General features: G+C 46.0%; 3 protein-coding genes across 5 annotated transcripts in view; 1 reads left to right on the top strand and 2 right to left on the bottom strand.

The window, feature by feature from the left end:
* LOC144129977 (uncharacterized) overlaps positions 1-14749 on the top strand; it is a 23513-nt gene extending 8764 nt beyond the window's left edge. The window contains exons 7-10 of the mRNA XM_077664027.1: positions 410-572; positions 10760-11007; positions 12449-12472; positions 14583-14749. Of these exons, the coding sequence (XP_077520153.1) occupies positions 410-572; positions 10760-11007; positions 12449-12472; positions 14583-14749 (602 nt within the window). The remainder of the gene's footprint in view (positions 1-409; positions 573-10759; positions 11008-12448; positions 12473-14582) is intronic.
* The window catches only part of LOC144129167 (LETM1 domain-containing protein 1), a 369791-nt gene that overhangs the window by 2280 nt on the left and 347059 nt on the right, over positions 1-20452 (bottom strand). The gene's annotated exons all lie outside the window — the stretch shown is intronic.
* LOC144129166 (uncharacterized) lies at positions 5796-20452 on the bottom strand. Of its 3 annotated transcripts, XM_077663137.1 has the most exons (3): positions 19523-20452; positions 18392-18686; positions 15174-18251 (listed from the first exon to the last, which is right to left on the bottom strand). In XM_077663137.1, the coding sequence occupies exon 1, from the start codon at positions 20242-20244 to the stop codon at positions 19627-19629; it is 618 nt and encodes a 205-aa protein (XP_077519263.1). In that variant the 5' UTR covers positions 20245-20452; the 3' UTR covers positions 15174-18251; positions 18392-18686; positions 19523-19626. The 3 variants fall into 3 exon arrangements, with proteins under 3 accessions (XP_077519264.1, XP_077519263.1, XP_077519262.1); XM_077663138.1 differs by lacking the exons at positions 15174-18251; positions 18392-18686 and adding an exon at positions 5796-5989; XM_077663136.1 differs by having other exon boundaries at positions 18392-20451.

The raw sequence follows: 20452 nt of genomic DNA, 5'->3' as shown, positions 1-20452 counted from the left end.
GTCATTCATTCAGCAACAACGTTCATCGACTCACGCAGTCCAATGAAATAGAGAGAAAATGGGAAAATATGAGCCGGGAAAATTAACCGGGCTCACGTTCATCTTGCGACCCTGCACATGGGGAAGGAAAATAAAGGGCTAAAAGATGACAAGGGAAGAGAGTATCTCGTGCAGAACGCATGCGCAGCAGCTGTTTGCGCGTAAAGCATTCATTATACCAATACTTTCTAAGAAGGTGCACTGCGGGCTTGAAAGGTTTCAAGGCTCGAATCTCAACGTTAAGGAGGCTTATTAGACAGAGCTATAGAAGAGTGCCCTCGTATATACTTGGCAGTACTGATTTTTTTCTCTCGTCGACATTACCAGGCGACCTTCATTTATTTTGCTTTCCGTTCGTGTACGTTGCCAGACGAAGAATTCCAAGCCAAGCACACGATGTCGGCGGTCAATAAATCCTTCTTCGGCGAGATGAGCATCCAGAAGGCCGAAGACGAGGAGACCGCCGAGCTGGAAGATGCGGAGTTCAGGAGAACTGAGCGTCCCGGAACCAATATCAAGCTTATCTGTCCAGGGTAGGCGACATGTGTGCGTGCCTGTCCTTGTGCATTTTCCTCCGCTCGTGCATTTTTAGATCGGGACTCATGTTACACACAGGAACCATGAGCACGCGCACTAGCGCATTACATTCACAAAGCCATCGGAAAAAGTATATATGATGTCACCATAGCTTTAATTCACATAGACGCGGCCGCCATCTGCCGACCGTTTCTCAATAGGCGAATTACGTCAGTGTCAGAGTGACCTCTTGTAACGTCATAGGAGTCGTGACGTCACCAGAGGCAGTTGAAGTCTAAACGAATACGCAAATATGGGCTCCGTTCTGTGCGTGCTTTCGCAAAAGTGAATTTCTTTTACCATAAAGATGAAAGCAGAGCTCGTGATGCGGCCATACCTTGGGTGAACCGCTTTAGACGGACGTATAAGAAGTAATTATTGTCCATAGCTCCTGTTTTTCTTCCAATTGGTTGCAACAAACTAAATTAAAATTGTACAGCTTGCTGCCGCCCACTCAGAGTCTTGTTACAAGAGAAACGGTGTCCACCCAAGAAAAGTTCTTCAAAACTAAGTAATTTTTACAAATTTGTCATTACAACGGGATTTTTGCTACACACACATTGCACTGATCAGTGTCAGAGAGGAATGTTTCAAGTACTTAAAACGCACGGATTACAAAGCATTGAGAAGACTTGCGGCAGTACAAGTATATCCGACTCCAATCCAAGAGTTGACTGCCAACCTAATTATTGCCTGTACGTTCAATGTTTTGTGCTGCCCCTGCCACCGCAGAAGGCCGCGTCAGCAAAGGGCAACGAAATCGTCTCTTATCGCGAATGCCTTTATCAGGCACGTGTTGTCCCTAATCAGCCACAACAGAGTGCGTGCACTGATAAATCATGGAGTTTTTCCAGCATTCCGTACTCATGGGAAAACTACCTTGCACATTCGCTGCGCATGTACTGTGCGATTTGTACTTAGATAAGAAGCGAGAGACGGAACTGAGATGAGCGGATAAGCTAAAATATAGCGGACACAGGAGACAGAGGCAAAACTTAGTTGCTGAAAACTCCTCGAATTTTGCAGCTTTGATACAATGTAGGGCACATTTACAGGGACACTGAGGACTATTTGAAGTTGGCTTGTAAGGATATATACTACGGCATTGACAACTCGCACTAAAAATGGGGCTTCTACAGGCTAGAAAACAAAATACAGGTGCCGCCATCACCGGCCGATTTTCTACACGGATACCAGAGGCTATGCTACAGCGCCATTCACTTCAAAACGGCAGCTAATCATCCTTTTCGGAAATGACGTCGCAAGTTTGAATCGACTGGCGGGAAGATTTTTGAATCCTATTGCTCGCTTCTAAATGCGTAGTTTGTTGCCGGACAAATGTGAACATAGGCAGAAAGAAAACATGAAAAATGAAAATTGGTTTCTGGGGAAATGAAATGGCGCAGTATCCGTCTCATATATCGGCGGACACCTCAACCGCGCCGTAAGGGAAGGGATAAAGGAGGGAGTGAAAGAAGAAAGGAAGAAAGAGCTGCCGTAGTGGAGGGCTCCGGAATAATTTCGACTACCTGGGGACCTTTAACGTGCACTGATATCACACAGCACAGAAAGAATAATAATAATAATAATAATTGTTTTTTTGGGGGAAAGGAAATGGCGCAGTATCTGTCTCATATATCTTTGGACACCTGAACCGCGCCGTAAGGGAAGGGATAAAGGAAAGGATGAAAGAAGAAAGGAAGAATAGGTGCCGTAGTGGAGGGCTCCGGAATAATTTCGACCACCTGGGGATATTTAACGTGCACTGACATCGCACAGCACACGGGCGCCTTAGCGTTTTTCCTCCATAAAAACGCAGCTGCCGCGGTCGGGTTCGAACCCGGGAACTCCGGTTCAGTAGCCGAGCACCCTGACCACTGAGCCCCGAGAATAAATTTTTACTCAGAACAAATAGGTGCACTGAGGATAACTCTATCCAGTTACTGTTCTGAGTAAAGATTGATTCTCGCAGAAAGAACCCGATAATCAATTTTTACTCAGAACAATACCGCGGCGGCTGCGTTTTTATGGAGGAAAAACGCTAAGGCGCCCGTGTGCTGTGCGATGTCAGTGCACGTTAAAGATCCCCTGGTGGTCGCAATTATTCCGGAGCCCTCAACTACGGCATCTCCTTCTTCCTTTCTTCTTTCAGTCCCTCCTTTATCCCTTCCCTTACGGCGCGGTTCAGGTGTCCAACCATATATGAGACAGATACTGCGCCATTTCCTTTTCCCCCAAAAACCAATTATTATTATTATTACTCAGAACAATAACTGGGTAGAGTTATCCTCAGTGCACCTATTTTCATCGTTGCTTCTGAGGATTTTCAAACCCCACGAAACAACTTTGCGTTCAACACTCTGGCTAAAGAACTGTAGAAAAGCGACAGCATTAGCGTTTGCCGCAACGTTGGTGGCTCCTAGTCGACGCCTTTCTACACCCACTTACCCAATCCGTTAAGATCTGACCGCCACTCTTCAATCTCCGATGCTACCACTCAACGATGTGAACTTTTTGTTGCGGTACTCTGATTGGTTGTAGGCGTGACGTCATCAGACGTATGGATGACGTCGCACTTTTATGACGTCTTATGGTCTCACTTATCAGCCAATTAAATAAACCAGTTAATTTGCCCCGCTTATTATCATCGTAAGTATTGTAATTAATTTGCACCATCAATTTGTACCGTTAATCGTGAACATTAATTATGACTATTAATTGTTCTCATTAATTATTGACTAATTTTTATTGTCCGGTGACTAATGACTCACTCAATATTGTTTAGTCATTTACTTTATATACTTCACCACACCACTCTTCAGATCATGACTGATGACGTCCCATCCGGCGACACATTTTGCGGGCACATTCTGCGGACACAATTTAATAATAATAATTGGTTTTGGGGGAAAGGAAATGGCGCAGTACCTGTCTCAAATATCGTTGGACACCTGAAACACACCGGTAGGGAAGGGATAAAGGAGGGAGTGAAAAAAGAAAGGAAGAGAGAGATGCCGTAGTGGAGGGCTCGGGAATAATTTCGACCACCTGGGGATCTTTAGCGCGGACACAATTTACGGACACTTCCGTTGCCGACATAGCCTAGTAATGCTTTCGCATTAATACTTCGTCTTTGTCGAAGCCACTGTATAAATTCCCTAGGAGCCCAACAGATCGCGCACATGAAATATGGGGGCGCATTGCAGCACAAAACGCTCTTACGTGGGGACGAAAAGCATTCGTTGGTTCTGGACGCGCGGTGGCTCAGTTGTTATGGCGCTCGGCTGCTCACCCGAAAGAGGCGGGTTCGATCCCGTCCTCGGCGGTCGTATTCCGATGGAGGTGAAATGCTAGAGACCTGTGTGCTTGTGCGATGTCAGTGCACGTTAAAGAACCCCAGGTGGTCGAAATTATACCGCAGATCTCCACTACGGCGTCCCTCATTAACTGAGTCGCTTTGCTTTGATGAAACCATCAACAAACTATTCTATATATCAAGCGCTGCTTTATTTCTGCGCCAGCTTTTTTTAAATTTTGTTTTACACAAACAGCGCTGACAGAAGAATGCAGTGCATTGATTAATATTTACATCATAAGCCTTCCAACATTTAAAAAAAAAACTTTTAAACTCCACAAAACGCTTGAGACGCGGAACAGCAGAGGCGTTGATGCGCGCCTGGAACGACGATCTAGAGAGGAGTGCTAGTCGAAGAACGACTATGTCTGGAATATTCAAAAGAGTCCTCTATAGCTATGCATATAGAAATGCCGCTGTCAAACTCTTTAACTCGATATATAGCAAAATGGAAATACCTCCGCAGCTGTCTCTGAATCTCGAGTTACACAGTGCTAACCGTCCTTTATTTTTTATATTATTATTGGCTGTCCATCCTCTATAGGGTGGGATCTGTACTAGTCCTGTCATTCGACAGTAGGCGCTTTACGCTATTGATGTTGCTTCAGCGTTAAAAAAAGGGGGGGGGGGGTGGGGGGGGGGGGCGCCAGCTAGCATTCACTACCGTCAGCAGAAGACTGCGCGCCAAAAGGAGGCGTGTGTTCATTACACCAGGGCAAAAGTAACTGCACTTTTTTAACAGCCAAATCAGGCGGTGCGTTCATCATGTGAGCGCGTTCTTTATGCGAGCGAATACTATCAATAAGTGCAGCACGCACAAGACTGGATCATCAAGGCTGCTATCCACATGTGCACGTGTCGCACCCAGCAGTCTCTCATAGTTTCCCAAACGGAGGAGCGAGCAGTTGAGGCAGTCTTTCTTTTCCTACCTTCAAAGACCGATTTGGCAGATTAAACTTCGCCAATCCGTAAATTCATGAAATAAGGTTTCAGTTGTAATAATAATAATAATTGGTTTTCTGGGGAAAGGAAATGGCACAGTATCTGTCTCATATATCGTTGGACACCTCAACCGCGCCCTAAGGGAAAGAATAAAGGAGGGACTGAAAGAAGAAAGGAATAGGTGCCGTAGTGGAGGGCTCCGGAGTTGTACCCACAACAGGTTTTTTAACGCGATAGCGTTAAAGGCCCCGTTCACCAGAAAATCCGGTCTCATTGTTGTGAGCGAAAAATCACAGGCATGGCTTTGGCAGGTGAACCCCAGAGAGCAACCTTGGAGGCAGGTGAGACACCTAGGTCACGTGACCTTGCGGCGTCAACACAACCTGCCTTCCGGACAGTGAGCAAACTAGCCACCGTGGCAGGTGACAGTTTAATTAATGATTGGTCGCTCGGGTAGAGCAACCTGGGTCGCACAAGGCCTACCGCTGGTAGCACCTGCCATCGCAGGTCAGTGGCGCACCGTTTAACCGCTGCATCACTGCGCCAGGAGGGGGATGAGGATACCCAGGGATCCATGAAAGTAAAGCAGAGAAAGAACTTCTGCGTATATGGGAATTAACCCATTACGCTACCCCGTCATAGGCTTAATGCGGAGTCTAAGTGTCCCCTCCAACTGTTATCTCCTAATTAGGCTCTCGGTTGCCGGCACTAGGTTCGTCCTCCCTCCGATTGCATTCTTTGACCACAAAGACAATTTGTTATCTGTTCATACAGACGTCCCCTGAAGCTTATTGAAACAATTGTCTTTATTTAAAGGGACTCTTAACCTTGTCTCTGTACTCATTATTATTTATCGAAGACACGTACAGCAAAAATAAACAAAGAATAAATTCGATTAGTGTATTGCTAAAAGGAAAATGGCGACACATCCAGCGTGCCCGCATCCACAGCATGACGTACGGCTTTCTTTCGGCCCTGGCTCGTCCATCTTTCTTTCGTTTGTTCTTGGCGTGCCTTGCGTACGCGGGCGCCGATGAGAAAGGCAGGCGCCGGTGAACGACTCTTTTGGAACGCAGCCTGAAAGAGAACGACACCCGCCGTGACGTCAGCGCAGACGGCGCTGCGATTTCGTCCCAACTTATTATTTTCTCCTCCTGCCGGAGCCAGCAGCTACAAAAAGGCGCGCTGTCTGACAGCAGAGCGGCCGTTCGCCCTCGTCTGTACGTTGAGATACAGCGAGGCCTCACCCATACAGCCCAAATGAATGAAATTAATCATGAACGAGTCCAAAAGAGCTTGTTCATATTTTTGTTTCTTTTCATTTGAATGCAGTTCAGTGCTGCGTGACCAATGTGATACTGTAGACAAGTGAAATGTGGAAGCGACCGCAATAGACCGAATTAACGCTCAGATTTCAAAATGGCGCAGGTTTATTAGCGGACAGCGGTCGTAGTGCGTCGTCGGTGAAAACGAGCGATGTAGCTTTTTAAGGCTGACTCATCCCATACCCTTCCGTGCGCGTATGCGTTGCTGCTTTCGCGCTTCCCTTACTACAGTCGGATAAAGCTATAGTCTGCAGTAAAGCTCCGCCCACATTCAGGACCGCCGCACAAAATTCCTCCACGACAATAAAGTAGCACGTTGTTAAAACATTTCTTGTTACCTAAACAAGAGGCTATAGTCACAAGATAAAAAAAACTATAACCCGTAAAATTTTGTTACCTGGCTTGTTTAACATAGTGAAACACTAAAAAGTTGATTTAGTTTGCTATTGTGATTGGCCAGCGGAGTAATGCACTGACCCAGTGTAATAATAATAATAATAATAATAATAATAATAATAATAATAATAATAATAATAATAATAATAATAATAATAATAATAATAATAATAATAATAATAATAATAATAATAATAATTGGTTTTGGGGGAAAGGAAATGGCGCAGTATCTGTCTCATATCGTTGGACACCTTTACTGCACCGCAAGGGAAGGGATAAAGGAGGGAGGGATTCAGAGAAGAAAGGAAGAATGAGGTGCCGTAGTGGAGGTCTCCGGAATAATTTCGACCGCCTGCGGCTCTTTAACGTGCACTGACATCGCACAGCACACGGGCGCCTTAGCAACTATTTTTTTTTAAAGTTGTATCCTACTATAACGAACGTACGTAGAATCGTATACATACGGCTTCGTTAACAACGAAGACGGACTCTATACGTAGCCTGAACGCATGCAGATTATGTCATAGAATATGAAAGGCAACTGCGGTTCCTCAATACTTGGACGAGTCTTTTTGAGAGGAGGTAAGCATAATTAACTACAGTAAAAAAAGACTTCAGAATCAATTAATGAAACGAATAATGTTATCCGAGCACTAATTTCAGGTTTTAAGGCCCCTCGCAGTCTTGCAAACTTACAGGTTACAGAATAGGGGGAAAAAAAAGTCACCCCAACCTTGTGTGCACAATGAAAGCAGACCTAATACGAAAAGTCGCGAAAGTGCAGCGTGCGCTGTCCTGCTTTCAATATTTTGGTTGCCCTTTTGAACACGTTTGAAGCGGCAACCAATTGATCGCCTACCTAGCGAGAGTTTCGGCTCCACTCTACTGAGTCCGCTCTTCTAACGGCCACCGATACGACAGTTATACGTTCGATCCGCATCAGCAAATGAGCAGTCGCCTATTTTGTAGCAAAGTGCACACGCAAAGACTAGTCGTTAATATACTTCGCTCTTTAACATATACCCTACAATTCTGGACAAAAGCATTTCTGAACGGGGACCAGTCTATGAACGCAATTTTTTCATGTATTGTTAGATATCACTCTCACAGTCAATATATCCGCATCTCTCCCGTTGGCAGGCTTGCATTTTTTGTTATTAGCGTTTTCGATATCGTCACAAGCGCTCCCCATTGGCTTTCTAGGGCAGTCTGAACTGCTCGATGCGAGCTATGGAATCAATTTAAAAGAAAGATTTTGCTACATATCGGAAGAATGGACTATTACCTCCAATATTTCCATAAGAGTACTTTACAGTTTTCCAATATTCAAAATTCTTGTCCAAGAACGTTGGACATGAGGCTGTGTCAGTAGCGGAATCCCCTCCAGCACTCATCTGCAACGGTACTTCAAACCAGCTTCAAATTTAACGCGTGTATTTTATTAGAAACAATATTAGCCGTTTTGTAAAACGTTCCCTCGAGTGTACACCTTTCACCAACACTGCCATCAACGAGGACCAGCCTCGTGCAGTCTCTTGTCAGCTTCATCGTGTCCCCCTGTTTTCCCTGTTTCAGACAAGACATCCTCCTCGCTCTTCTTACCCTTCCTTATTTTCTCTAACCCCGTTAGCGCGCGCGAGTCTGCGTTGGCATTTAATTTCATCCTGCCTTTTCACTGTAGCTTTTACTTCCAGATGCCCCCCCCCCCCCCCCCCCTTCGCGCTCCGCAGTGTAGAGGGGCGAAGGTTCAGCGAAACAAACTTAAAAGTCACGCAGAGTAGTAGCATCGCGAGACCTCGACCAACCACCGCATGAATGCAATGCGCGGCGGCATGCGCGCGAGTCTTTCTTGCGTCCGCAGATCTGTCTTCGCGAGGAACGCGCTCTGACGGGCGTAGACACAGCTTGCGATGATTGATGCCCGCGTTCACGAAGCGCGCATCGCTCCGCGCCCGCGTGTCGACCGCTTGGCGGCGCTAAAAGGCACTGCGAAGAGAAGCTGCATGCGTGGAGTCATGTTTAACTGCCAAAGCCACATCAGTGGTGCGACGAAGGGCGCCCCTGGTGGAGAGCTTCTGATTAAGTATGGCGTACTCGATGTCTGCTAAAGGGGCACCCTGAGTCTAATAGAAGTTGAACTGTGCCGATAGGGTAGTACGTTGTAATCACGTACGTATAGACCACTCTCACCGGAAACGGAGCTTTTATAAGCAAGAGAAGACCGGGAAACTAAATACAGGTGTCGCCATCACCGGTCGATTTCGAAAGTAAAATGCCTACGTCGACACCGATTTTGGGACGCGCATCCCAGAGGCTGCGCTACGCCGCCATGCACTTCAAAAACGGTGGCAGTCCGTCTTATTCCTGCAAGGACGTCACGGGTTCGAATAAACCGGTCAGAAATTCTTAAAACCAATTTTCTTGGCCATAAATTTGATTTATTTTTATTTGTTTATTGATACTGTCAGCCGTAAGGCCGTTACAGGGTGGATGCATACAACTCAAGAAGTACACACAGCCACAAGTACAAAATTTATGCAAACTTATATGAAATCATCTTGCCAGCAGATACAGCCACAAGTGCGTCAGGTATGTAAGTGTTCATAATAATATGCTCGGTTTCAGACCACCGAGGATCGGAACCGCAGGTAATGAACATAATGAATGACAGCAATGACAAATGGTTTCTATAGGCTCAAATACCGGGACAGACAAGTTTCAAATTGGTGTAGATTGTCTGATTGTAAATGGTCCTGAGGCAAATGAATTCCATTCAGCTATGGTTCTGTGGAAGGAGGAGTATTTAGAGGAATTGATCCGGACCGTCATGGGTGTAACCTGATCCTTGTCAGATGATCTCGCAGCTCTAGAGGAACGCTGTTTCAAGTAACTGCTTGTGCTCAAGTTGAAGTGGTTATTATACAACAGATAAAACATTTTTAGCCTTGCAACCTTCCTTGCGTCTTTTGCTGCCAAACAAACGTCAACGCAGCGAGAAAGAGCAGGTGAATTAATTGTGATTAAGAACAACAATTGGATGGAGTTGTGTTTAGTGGCCCTTTAAGAAAAAAAAATTTAACATTGTGAAATTTTTGCCCTAAGTCCGGGGCATGGATGCCTGTTAAAGTGTGCCAAAATATATCGGCACACAGCGCTTCGGTCGGCTATTGGACCTCTCGCTTCGCCGACAAACATAGTAGTCACACATTTCGGCGGGTGCGTCGAGTTTCGTACCGTGACATCTGCACGGTTATGTGCGTCTTTGACATGTGCACATTTATGTCTATAAGCATGCGCTTCAGCAGACGACGCAAATCTCCACCCTGACACCGGACGAACGCGCGTGATTTGCTGCCAACGTAAGCTTGAGCTCAGCATCATGTGTATCTGTAACTTTTGTAATATTTGTGGGAAAGCGAACTTCAAGCAACTAAGATGTCGCATGGAGAGACAAATACGGCACAAACATAACAGCGTACTTTTTTTCGTTGCCTTCGCTCGTTATTTAGCAGAACGGTCTTGTTAACAACGGATTAGCGAGCGTCTATAGTTGTGATATAAACCAGTCATTTTAACTGCGCGTTTACTGCGCTAAAATCGAATTTTAAAACAAATTCCACCGCTTTCAGCAAAGATCACTCCCATGTGAGTGCCTAAACTAACTTGAGGTCACTGCATCTCTTGTTACATGACTTGGTACCACGCGTCTTTGCCACCAGTCGGCAATCGCCATCAGCTTGTTGTATAGTGTGGCTCGATGGCCAGAGAGGGCAACCAGGCACCCTAGCTTGTTGCATGTGAGCACTTGCTCTGACCGTAACAAATTAGAGCATATATATGCCATATACAGAACAATCCACAGTCGTTTCCCTTGCTGTGGATGTCCGTCATAGTATCCGACACGCCTGAGCTGGTACTCTGATCAGCTCTACACCTGGCTATTTCTAGTTCTAGATGGCTACACAACCCTTCCCGCCCTCCTTTAAGAGTGTGGCCTTAGTATAGTTTGATTTCTACCAAGCCATTCAAACGCAGGTATAGCATTTGTCGAGTACAATCTTGAAGCGAACCGTGAGCCGGAAATGGTTGAGACGGTCCTGGGCTGCTGACCGCGCATGTGCGGCAGGGTGGCCGGTCCCGGCGTGTCGGTGACGTGGTTCTACAACGGCTCCAAGCTCCGACCCACGTGGAGCCGGGTGTCCCTCCAGGGCGCTGGCCAGGAGGTGCTCTTCAAGCCGCTCAAGGAGCGCGACGCGGGCCTCTACGAGTGTACCGTGCAGGGAGTCAAGATGGGTCACCTCGAACTGCAAGGTATACACGCGCAACTCAACTCTGTACCGCCGCCCAATAGCACAGCAATGCAGCGCACATTATGTGTGGCTTCTACTAGCCCTGATAAAGGTGGTATATAGACAGTCTACAGACTTCTTATAAACTACATTGCCTTCCTATAGATAATTCTCATTGTCTTTTTATAGTCTATAGACAATCTACACACAAAAGTCTACTAAAAGCGTATCGCCATAAATCTATAGATTGTCTATAGGACTTGTATTGCCTAAAGACTGTTATCTAGGGTTTGTCTCTAGAAAGCCTATACACTTTATAGACAGAAGTCTGTGGATAGTCAACAACAGACTGTCTAAAGAAATTTTTGTAAGGGCTACGAAAGTAACAGCGCACTTTCTGTGGGGCTTCTACTAGGGAAAGTAACAGCTCCGAGATCGCCTTTGAAAGTGCTACAGAAATGTACCCAAGGAGTGTAGTGGGCATTCACAGAGTAAGAAAAGGAAAGCGGCCAGGCGCTCCGGAAGCCCCGGCGTTCCTGACAAGGGGCGCAAAGTTAGTGGAACAGCCCTCAAAGAGACAGGTCTTTTTTTTTTGTAGGTGTTGCCTACAACAACAGCAATAGAACAGGATTATACTGAATGCAGAGATACATCAAAATGGTCTATAGACAGTCTACAGATTTCTTATAAACTATATTGCCTTCCCATAGATATTTAGCATACTTAGATAGAAACGGACCATTCTGTGCGTCTTCGGAGACCAAAAACTCGCCAACGACCATCCGCACGTGGTTTCGAAGAGGACACTGGCGCAAAAGAATTGAAGCACAGGACACAGTACTACCCAGTGGGCATTGAAACTCCCTTAGACGTCCTGTGGACATCCAGGATGGCATTGAAACTCCCGTAGACGTCCCGCGGACATCCTGGATGTCCGCGGGACGTCCAGCGAAGCTTCAGTGCCCATTGGGTAGCGCCTCTGCCAACTCAACAGAAAGGGCGTTCGTCCTGCGGTCACCTATTGTTTCTTATTTCGCCCGAGTGGTTTTTATAAGCGGTGCACACGACCATGCCAAATGTCACTGCCCGGGAAAGTCTGCAAGGAGGAGCACTTCAAATTGCGTTGGCATTTTGCCAGCACTAAACCATCTGCACAAAAACGTTTTAAAAGGCACAACCAAAAAGACGCTGCAAACATCCTCATACTGCGATGCTTGAGCAACCGGTATGAGGGTTGCAATTGGAACACAGAATTCTGAATCTGGCGCACCACATGTGCGCCGATACTATACGTTCGCTTCGCAGCTGCCGGGAACAGTCCGAGCGAGGATGCACAGGCCGGTATGCCCCGCATAGGAGCCTATCTGCTTTTCTCCGTTCCGTACCACGATCTCAGCAATCTGCAGTCCTATTGTTCTCCGCCATCCGCAACCTACCGTCTACAAGCCTCACTTATTCAGCGCCTTGCTTCCGCGTACTGAGGCTTGAGCGTCTTTTTCTCACTGTTTTTCTTTTCTCTTTTGCAGTGAAGGCGGCCAGGGAACGACGAGGTCAGTCATTGTTGCGTTTTTGCTTTTAACTTTTAGGACGTCCAAGTGGCGCGGTGCGCTGTAGGAAGGCGCAAAAATTGCAGCGAGCAGACTAATTGCCGTTCATTATTACGGGCAACTCCGTGACGCCATCACCTTTTTGCCTTCGCAAAACTCACAGCTGGGCGCCCACCCAGGGACTAATAACAACGAGGAAAATAAAAATAAAACGAATAAAAATACCTGCGCTTTGTGTACATTGTCTGCGCTGTAAGGAAATATGAGTGGAAAGAACGAAGGCAATTAGTTTTACGAGCGTGAGGCGCTACCAGTGCTTCCATTCTGCTCATGCGCAAATAATGGAATAGCCCCTTTTCCCCTAGATGGCGTTACTGAATGCGCGCAAGGGAGTGAACTTTCGAAGCCACCTCTCCAACAATTCGACGGCACGGTATACCATGCGTACGGCTGCATAGCGGTTTAATCCTTACAAATATGTGCCAGCGTTACAGGAGTAAAAGGCACACTATAAGTACTGAGAATAAGGACGCCGCTCTCCTTACCCTCACTAGCCACGAACAGAGCTCAGGCTTGATTATTGGTTGAGGCCATTATCGATTAACCGTTAAAAAGTTCACTCGCGAAAGATACCCATAGCATTCCTCTCATTTATTCTCCAAACGACGTACTCGACCGCAGAACTATACCTAATGGCGCTCTGATTTCGAAACAGGGTCTGGCGCTCTACCGGTGTAAGTTGCGTAAACACTGCTGCTCTGCCAGCATGCTCAGTCTGTTAACCTTCGTACAAGTAACGGTTTCAATATTCCGTTATCGGCTTTGTATGTTTGCCAGCATCAGCCAAACCATACCATACTCTAAACCACCATACCAGGTAGAAATAGGCACGGAAAATAAGTCACGCGGCAATAACAATGAGAGTGAAGCGCATACACCGCTGAAAGTGTGACGTGCTTCTCGCTTTGCATATAAATAACAGTGTACGAGGACTGTTCTGAAAATGTCGGGCCTTTACTTTACAGGAAGTTAGTGAAGTGGGGCAGTGACACCGCGCTCCGCGCACTAAACGATTTCGCACCCATAATGGTTCAAATCTGATTAGCTTGTCCCAAGACGAGTACCCACTGCCACCTATTGGGTACTAAAAAGATCAGCACCCTTAAGGAAGGGTGCACTTCATGATAATTTAGAGGGCGTAATGGTTGCACCCTTATTAAAGGGTACTATTTTTCCATAACACCTCTACGAATGCATGTTGGAAGGGTGCTCCACATTGATTCACCCATGAAGCAGAAGCCTTGGATTGATGCGCACTTTCCAAGCTTTCACGCGGCGCACCTTTCCTGAAGGGTGCTCATCTCTACACCCTTTCACAGCACCCACTAGGTGATAATGGGTGTAAGTTTTGGAGACAAGCTCATTTGCACCCTTATGGGTGTGAAATTGTTTAGTGCATCTCCCACTTCTTGTAGCACACTGCAAACGCACCTTTTTCGTATGATCTCGTATGATTATAAACTGCCCATTCGCGATCAGTTAGATGGCCTGAAATCTTGTATTTCAAGCATCTCCTGGAATGACCAAGAGTCACACAGGAGGTGGTTAACTGTTTAGGCTGGAGGGGAGCGAGTCAGACAGGGCTGTTGCCGCGATTCGCCAAACAACTCAGCAAAAATTGTGATAAACGGACAGTCGCAATGGCCGTGGCATTCACCGGGCTTCCATTATACATTAGTCGTCAGATGCTTCAATTTTCCGTCTGCGTTTCAGAAACGATAGTTTCTGTAATGTCAACGTCGTCTTCTCGCAAACTCATTGCCAACGGTGACTTTCGTTGACCACAGTTCTCACCTCTTGTATTTTAGAACGTATGGGTAACTAGAGACCTCTGAAAACGTACATCACTTTTAGTATCTTTGACCTGTGCCCGAAGCGACTGTACTCAACGTCTCACTAATGATCGAACAGACAAAAACGACATCGATAACTGACATGTATTTTACAAACCAGAGGAACAGCGGTCGTCATCCGCGTTTCTAGCGTAGATATATGCCCTCCAAAGTACACCGACCAACATTGCCTTTCTTTCGTTTCCTGCTTGTCTCCGAAGCGCTCGGAATGTCTGACACCTCGTGGGTGACTCTAATCACCATTCTGGTCAACTTCTGCGCATACCTCGCCATCGTGTCCATCAACTGGCAGCAGCATTACAAGAGGCTCGAGATTCAAGACTACCTGGCATCGAAGAGGGCCGAGAAAAGGCAACAATCCTTGTGAACTAGCTGAACCCGCAAGGCATCGACTGCGGGAACTTTCGGTTTATGCATGGTACGCTGCGGCCGCCTGGTTTCGGAAGGCAAAAGTTCCGAACCCCCAAGGCACGAATGCCACGTGACTTGAGCTGTTCAACATATTGCAGTGTGAACCCCGTGACATCAGGTTGTCTGCAATAAAGTGACGATCTGATAAAGTGGCATCCTAGTCACATAAAGCAAAATACGTGACTCGAGAAAGATGCAGAACACGCAAGGGCCTTCCCACCCTGTGTGTACCAGAGTGCGTGTCTAGGGTGTATGTGATGTTTTCTTTCCTTGTGTACGTCTTCTACTTGGTTTTTGGGCGCAACAGAATGCGAGGCTGGAGCCTGCAGCAACATCGGCCGCATTCCGTTGAATTCGCTCACAGTGAACCACCGAACAGACACACTTTCGTACATATTTAATCAGAAGATTTGTATACAAAATATGCGGAACACTGTAAACAGTATAACAACATCCACTGCTCCATGGTGGAGACAGCCGCAGTTCTCCAGAGCTGCTTCATCATGCCAGCTGCGAAACTCCCCGCAGTCTCATCTTTCAAAAAAATTTAAAAAAATCACTGACTGGCCAACATTTTAGCATTTACGAGTTGTCGCGCCCTCTATAACAGCCAAAGGAACTACTCAGAGCTGCTTCATACGATGCAGCATGCCCTCGATCGTTGCTGTAAAGGTTCACAGGCTGCGCGTGAACCTACTGAAATGCGGCTACGGAAGATATCCGGTTTCGCAACTGGCACGATGCTCTAGCTTCTCCCCCTTTTCGATTTGCACTGCATGGTACGAGCAGAACAAAAAAAAAATACCTCCATGCTTGGCACAGATTTCATTCTAGCTGTTGCACACTCCCAATATTTATTACTATTATTACTGCCCTTCACAGCCCAAAAAACGCGGCGATCAAACGGCACTACATTTTCAACAAAACGCAATTCGTCTCGAAGCCGAACTCCTTACTGGCTCTCAGCCGCCAGCTCACATACAAAGGAAGCCACGAGGAAGTACAATGCATTTGTGCGAGGCCTCGCGAGTCCCCGTTTGCGCAACACGCTCGCTCCATAAGCCAGCAGAACAATCCGTTATGTTCAGTGAAAGTGAGACCATATCTTCCGTGTCTCGACATGCGTTAAAAAAAAAAACAGAAAATAAAATACGCGAAACAAGTTTCGCTACCTTTTCTTTCGTCGTAAATGCAAAGAATTCCGGCTCTCACTGCTTTTTGATGATAAAAAAAACCACCCAAGTAACTTCCCTGTGTGATTTGATTTGTGTTCAAAAATTGAAGCTAAACAAGGTTGTTTGGCCACCTCAAAAATAAGGCTACTATTGAGAGAATTTCACCACTGATACACTTATGTCAATAAGTAAATATGAACCACTCTTAAAATACACAAGCTGAAGAATGCAACAACTGTTTTGTGATATCCTTGTAAAACAAGTGCTGGGAAGGAGCATATGCTGGGGCTGTTTAGTCAATACAGCTGTCTGGCAGACAAAATACCATAATCTCATGGCAGTACTAATCAAGGAACTAAAACCTGTGGCCTGAACTATAAAACACCACTGCCATTTTTGAGAGCAAGACACACAAAAGTTGCTCTGTAAAGCCATTAAAAGTTACACCACACTGCCAAATCATAAGACATCAATGTCAAAGAATTTGAAATGGAACACCTATGCATTGTCTAGCATGCATTGTTAGAGCTTATGCAGGCCACAAATTCACAACTGAAGCTGGACACCTATGTGAGCATAGTCTTTGGTACAGATACTATGTCTGAAATAACAATTCTGAAACACACAAAAGGTTCAGTATTCATGCTGCTAAGGACATGTGCTCAAAAAACCTCAATTAAATTCCAATTTCCAGGGCAGCTCACAGTGAAAGAATCTAATGTCCACCTGCTTGTCTATGCTGCCATTTCACAAACTGACTCATGAGGATCTTGAAGTGCTTCCCAATTTTTATAAGGAAAAAGAATGGAAGATAATTTGAAACCAGAGAATAAAAATAATTTAAGCTGCCTGTCTCTGGCACACTACATGTAGGAACTTTCATCATTCATGACAAAGTTGAGCAGCCAAGTTTTCATGCACATGACATGATTACAAAATCTATAATTTTCACTAAGACACAATAAGAATAAGGCGCATTGTGTTGCACACTTTGAAAATATACTTTCAAGACTACCTCAAGTTGCAGTGCAGGGAAAGCTATGCCAGAAACTCACCAGCTGCCAATTATCTTCACAAATGCTAGCATGGGTGGGTACTGAACTTCACAAAACATGAACTTTTGCATGAACACTATTCATTCAACAAATGACAACTATTCAGAAACCCACACTATGCTTTTGACAACTAAACAATGTTTGACAACTAAACAAAATCCAATGTTTAAATTTTATAGTGATTCTGTTGCACTACTCAATAAGAGTTACTGAAGAATCCAGCATGTAACCAAGTCTTTATATTTAAGTTTCAGGTCTCCCATGCTTAGCAAGGTTGTACATGCCAAGTCATGACACAGGCCATGAGAAAAACTTCAGCGGAGAGCTCTAGGCTGATCTCTGCCACTTGGAGTTCCTTAACATGTGGCAAAATCTCAATACAGAGGCAGTATCTTCACATATTCCCCCCATTCCTATGCAGCTGCCTTAGAAGCCAAGGAGAGAAGTTCCAATTTTGTGCTCTTAAGCACACGACTTTAGCCATTATGTTACCATAGCAGATGATTTGAGGAATGCACCGTCTTGTTTTCAATAAATTCTTTCTTGTCCAAAAGTAGCAAGTGTGATGCTGGTTGTAGGTCTAAGTTACATAAGCAACAAAAATGTGTGCCAAATTCAGTGACGAGTGACCCAAGAACCATAAATCTAGTTGGTGCTTAATGAGGTGTTCTGATATAATAGTTAGCGCAAAAAATGCAAAAGAAAAAAAACAGGGTTCCAAAGCACTAACACTGTTAAAAACCCTTTTTGAATTTTTGTTTTTCATGCGACTTCCGTGATGAAGCCACAAAAGACAACTTGCTCTGCACTGTCACCCAAAGGTGTCCCTAGTATAAGCAGCTCACTGCTTAGTCGCTATGACATAAGGCACGGAGATCACTATAAACACCAACAATTACCGACAACAGCGCAGCAGAGTACAAGATATAAAGGCACAGTGAGGTTGTGTGTAGAATTTGCTTTCGGCCAGCACAGCTCTTCTTTAAAGGGTTACATCATGTGTAGATATCCAAAAAAATTGATTTGTAAAAGAACAGCGCAGCATTCAGTCCATCAAAAGAGTTTTCTGCATCAAATGGCAGAAAAACTATCCTCAAACACCGCAGCCACTGCAGCTAGGAACAGTACAATAATGTATGTACATGCGCCATAACACAACGTCAACAAAATGCTGCAGATAGGAAGGTTCGGTCTAAAAGCAGCTTTTGAAAGTGTTTGTTCTCCAGGACTGATGCTTGGGCAAGTTGGTATGCCATGTTCAAGAAGAACAGCGCGAAAAGACAAGGACCACAGGATGATACAGCGCTTGTCTTTGTGTATCATCCTGTGGTCCTTGTCTTTTCGCGCTGTTCTTCTTGTTCTCCAGACCACACGTGGAAGGGCAAGCGCTTATCACGGGCATGTGTCTGTGTCAGTGAAATTGTTTGCCGCTTTCCAGTGTCTGCACATGCACTTGTCACACTTAGACACGCACCTGAAGCATATAGGAAAAACCTGCAAAGTCCCAAAGCACCGATCGAAAGAAAGTAGAATGTCCTCTGAGACTCGTATACACTGGTGTGCTTGCAAGAACAGCTGAACACTAGTATGGGCTTTTCTTTTCAGCGTTCAGCAGCTTTCAAATGGTCACCGTCGTGGCTGGCCGTGGTACTCTAAAAAAGTTCTCCAAAAAGCAGACATAGATAAAATGACGTATTTCCAGTATACAACCATTTCAACAGATATCTAAAAATAGCAGAGCTTATCATTGCATTATGCCTGAAGGTTGACAAGTGCAAGGTACCATACATGTCTGCCTAGTGCAGTTGTGTTGTCCTTTGTTTCTTAAAGATATTAACAAATAATCTATGAACCCCTAATAGCCCAACATTCCACCCTAACATTTAAGGTGCCAGTGGATCCAGATCTGAGCCAATTTCCAAATGCAGTCGGTGCCAAGTTCTGCATGCAAACATTCATTTTTGACAAACCTTTACATCTTTACGTCAGTGCAGCTGGCAAAGATAATACTGCACAAGAGCACCACTTCAATGTTGCTTCACTTCAACTGCTGACGGATTCATAGCAAAGGTTCTGAAGCCAGTCCTACAAACATGTTTTTTTCACCACTAGCCATGACGATCTTTTCTTTGCACCTGTGGATGGTTGTGTGTGCAAATACACAAGCCTCACCAAGTTTGTTTCTTACATGTTGCAGAATCATATTCTTCCAGCTCAACTGTGTAGTAACACAACGCACAATCTAATGACACTGCTGTTAATGTCAATCGTGAATAAAAGTTGAAATGCATGGCTGACCTTCAACCAGGTTTAAAACAAGCAGCATAAACGGCAGATAGGAGGCTCCAAGAAAACAGACAGTATGATATGCCTGGTAATCGTGGGTGTAGTCACACTCGCTGTTTGGGCGGTTTCCGCCTTTTCTTTTTCTTTAAGCTTTGCAAGCGTCAGACGCTGCCAGCCTTCTTCAGATCACAATCAGACTCATGACGTCCTTACCTGGTTTGACTGCGCTTGATACCACCGATGCTCTCTCACTGTCACACGCACAAAGATCGCACTATGCCAAATTCACGCTTGCTAGTGTGACAACACCACACGAGTCAAGCAGGCGTGGCGTCGGGCGTCGTGGTGCTTGAGTCGTCGGCGCAAGGAGAGCAGGCCGCCTTGGTCGGGTCGAACTCGGCGTCCAGTAGCGCAATCTGCCGGGACACCGCCTCGTACCTGAGCTTGGACTCGACCAGCTGTGTGTCGAGCAGCGACATCTCGCCGTCTTCTTCGTCGTCGCCTTCCTGCTGGCTCTCCATCCTGGCGAGTGACACCTCGTGGCTCGCATGACGAAGCTCGCTCTCCTCGCGACCCAGGTTCTCTTCGAGCGCGTTGATGCGGTTGCGCAGCGCTGACACCTCGCCCTCGGCGCGCTTCAGTTGCACGTTGGTGATGTTGTGCAGCTCGTTGGCAATCACTCTGAACCGCATCAGTGTGCTCGACGAGAAGATGGAGCCTCCGAAAGCAAGTCCCGGGTACCCTGCGCTCGGCTGCCGAGCGTTTCGCCGGTTCCGCTCGGCGATCACTTGTTCGGTCTGCACGCTCGAACAACGTAAACGCTCGAGCTCGTCCGAGTCCGGGTCCAAGTCGCCATCAGCCGGCGATCTTCTCGGCCTCTCGGAGCCCTCGGCGCTCGGTCGGTCAGCGGGCAGTTGTTCCGGTCGCTTACTCATCGTCGTCTGAAAGCTTTCAGCCGCATTAGCTCGCTGCTGTCACGACAGTGTCAATTGATGCACAAGATAAAGGCGCTTGACTCGCCCTTGGCAGGCCTTGCTCATCGCAGGCATCGTCCCCTTATTTGGGACATTCCTTCGCCCGCCGAGCAACGATAACACAGGCGAACGGGCGAAGGAACCCGGAGCGTAAGCTAAAAAGAAAGCA

Source organism: Amblyomma americanum, chromosome 4, assembly GCF_052857255.1.
Source record: "Amblyomma americanum isolate KBUSLIRL-KWMA chromosome 4, ASM5285725v1, whole genome shotgun sequence".
Classification (NCBI taxonomy): domain Eukaryota; kingdom Metazoa; phylum Arthropoda; class Arachnida; order Ixodida; family Ixodidae; genus Amblyomma; species Amblyomma americanum.
Note: the sequence above shows the minus strand (reverse complement) of the source record. Positions and strands in the feature narration are given on the sequence as shown.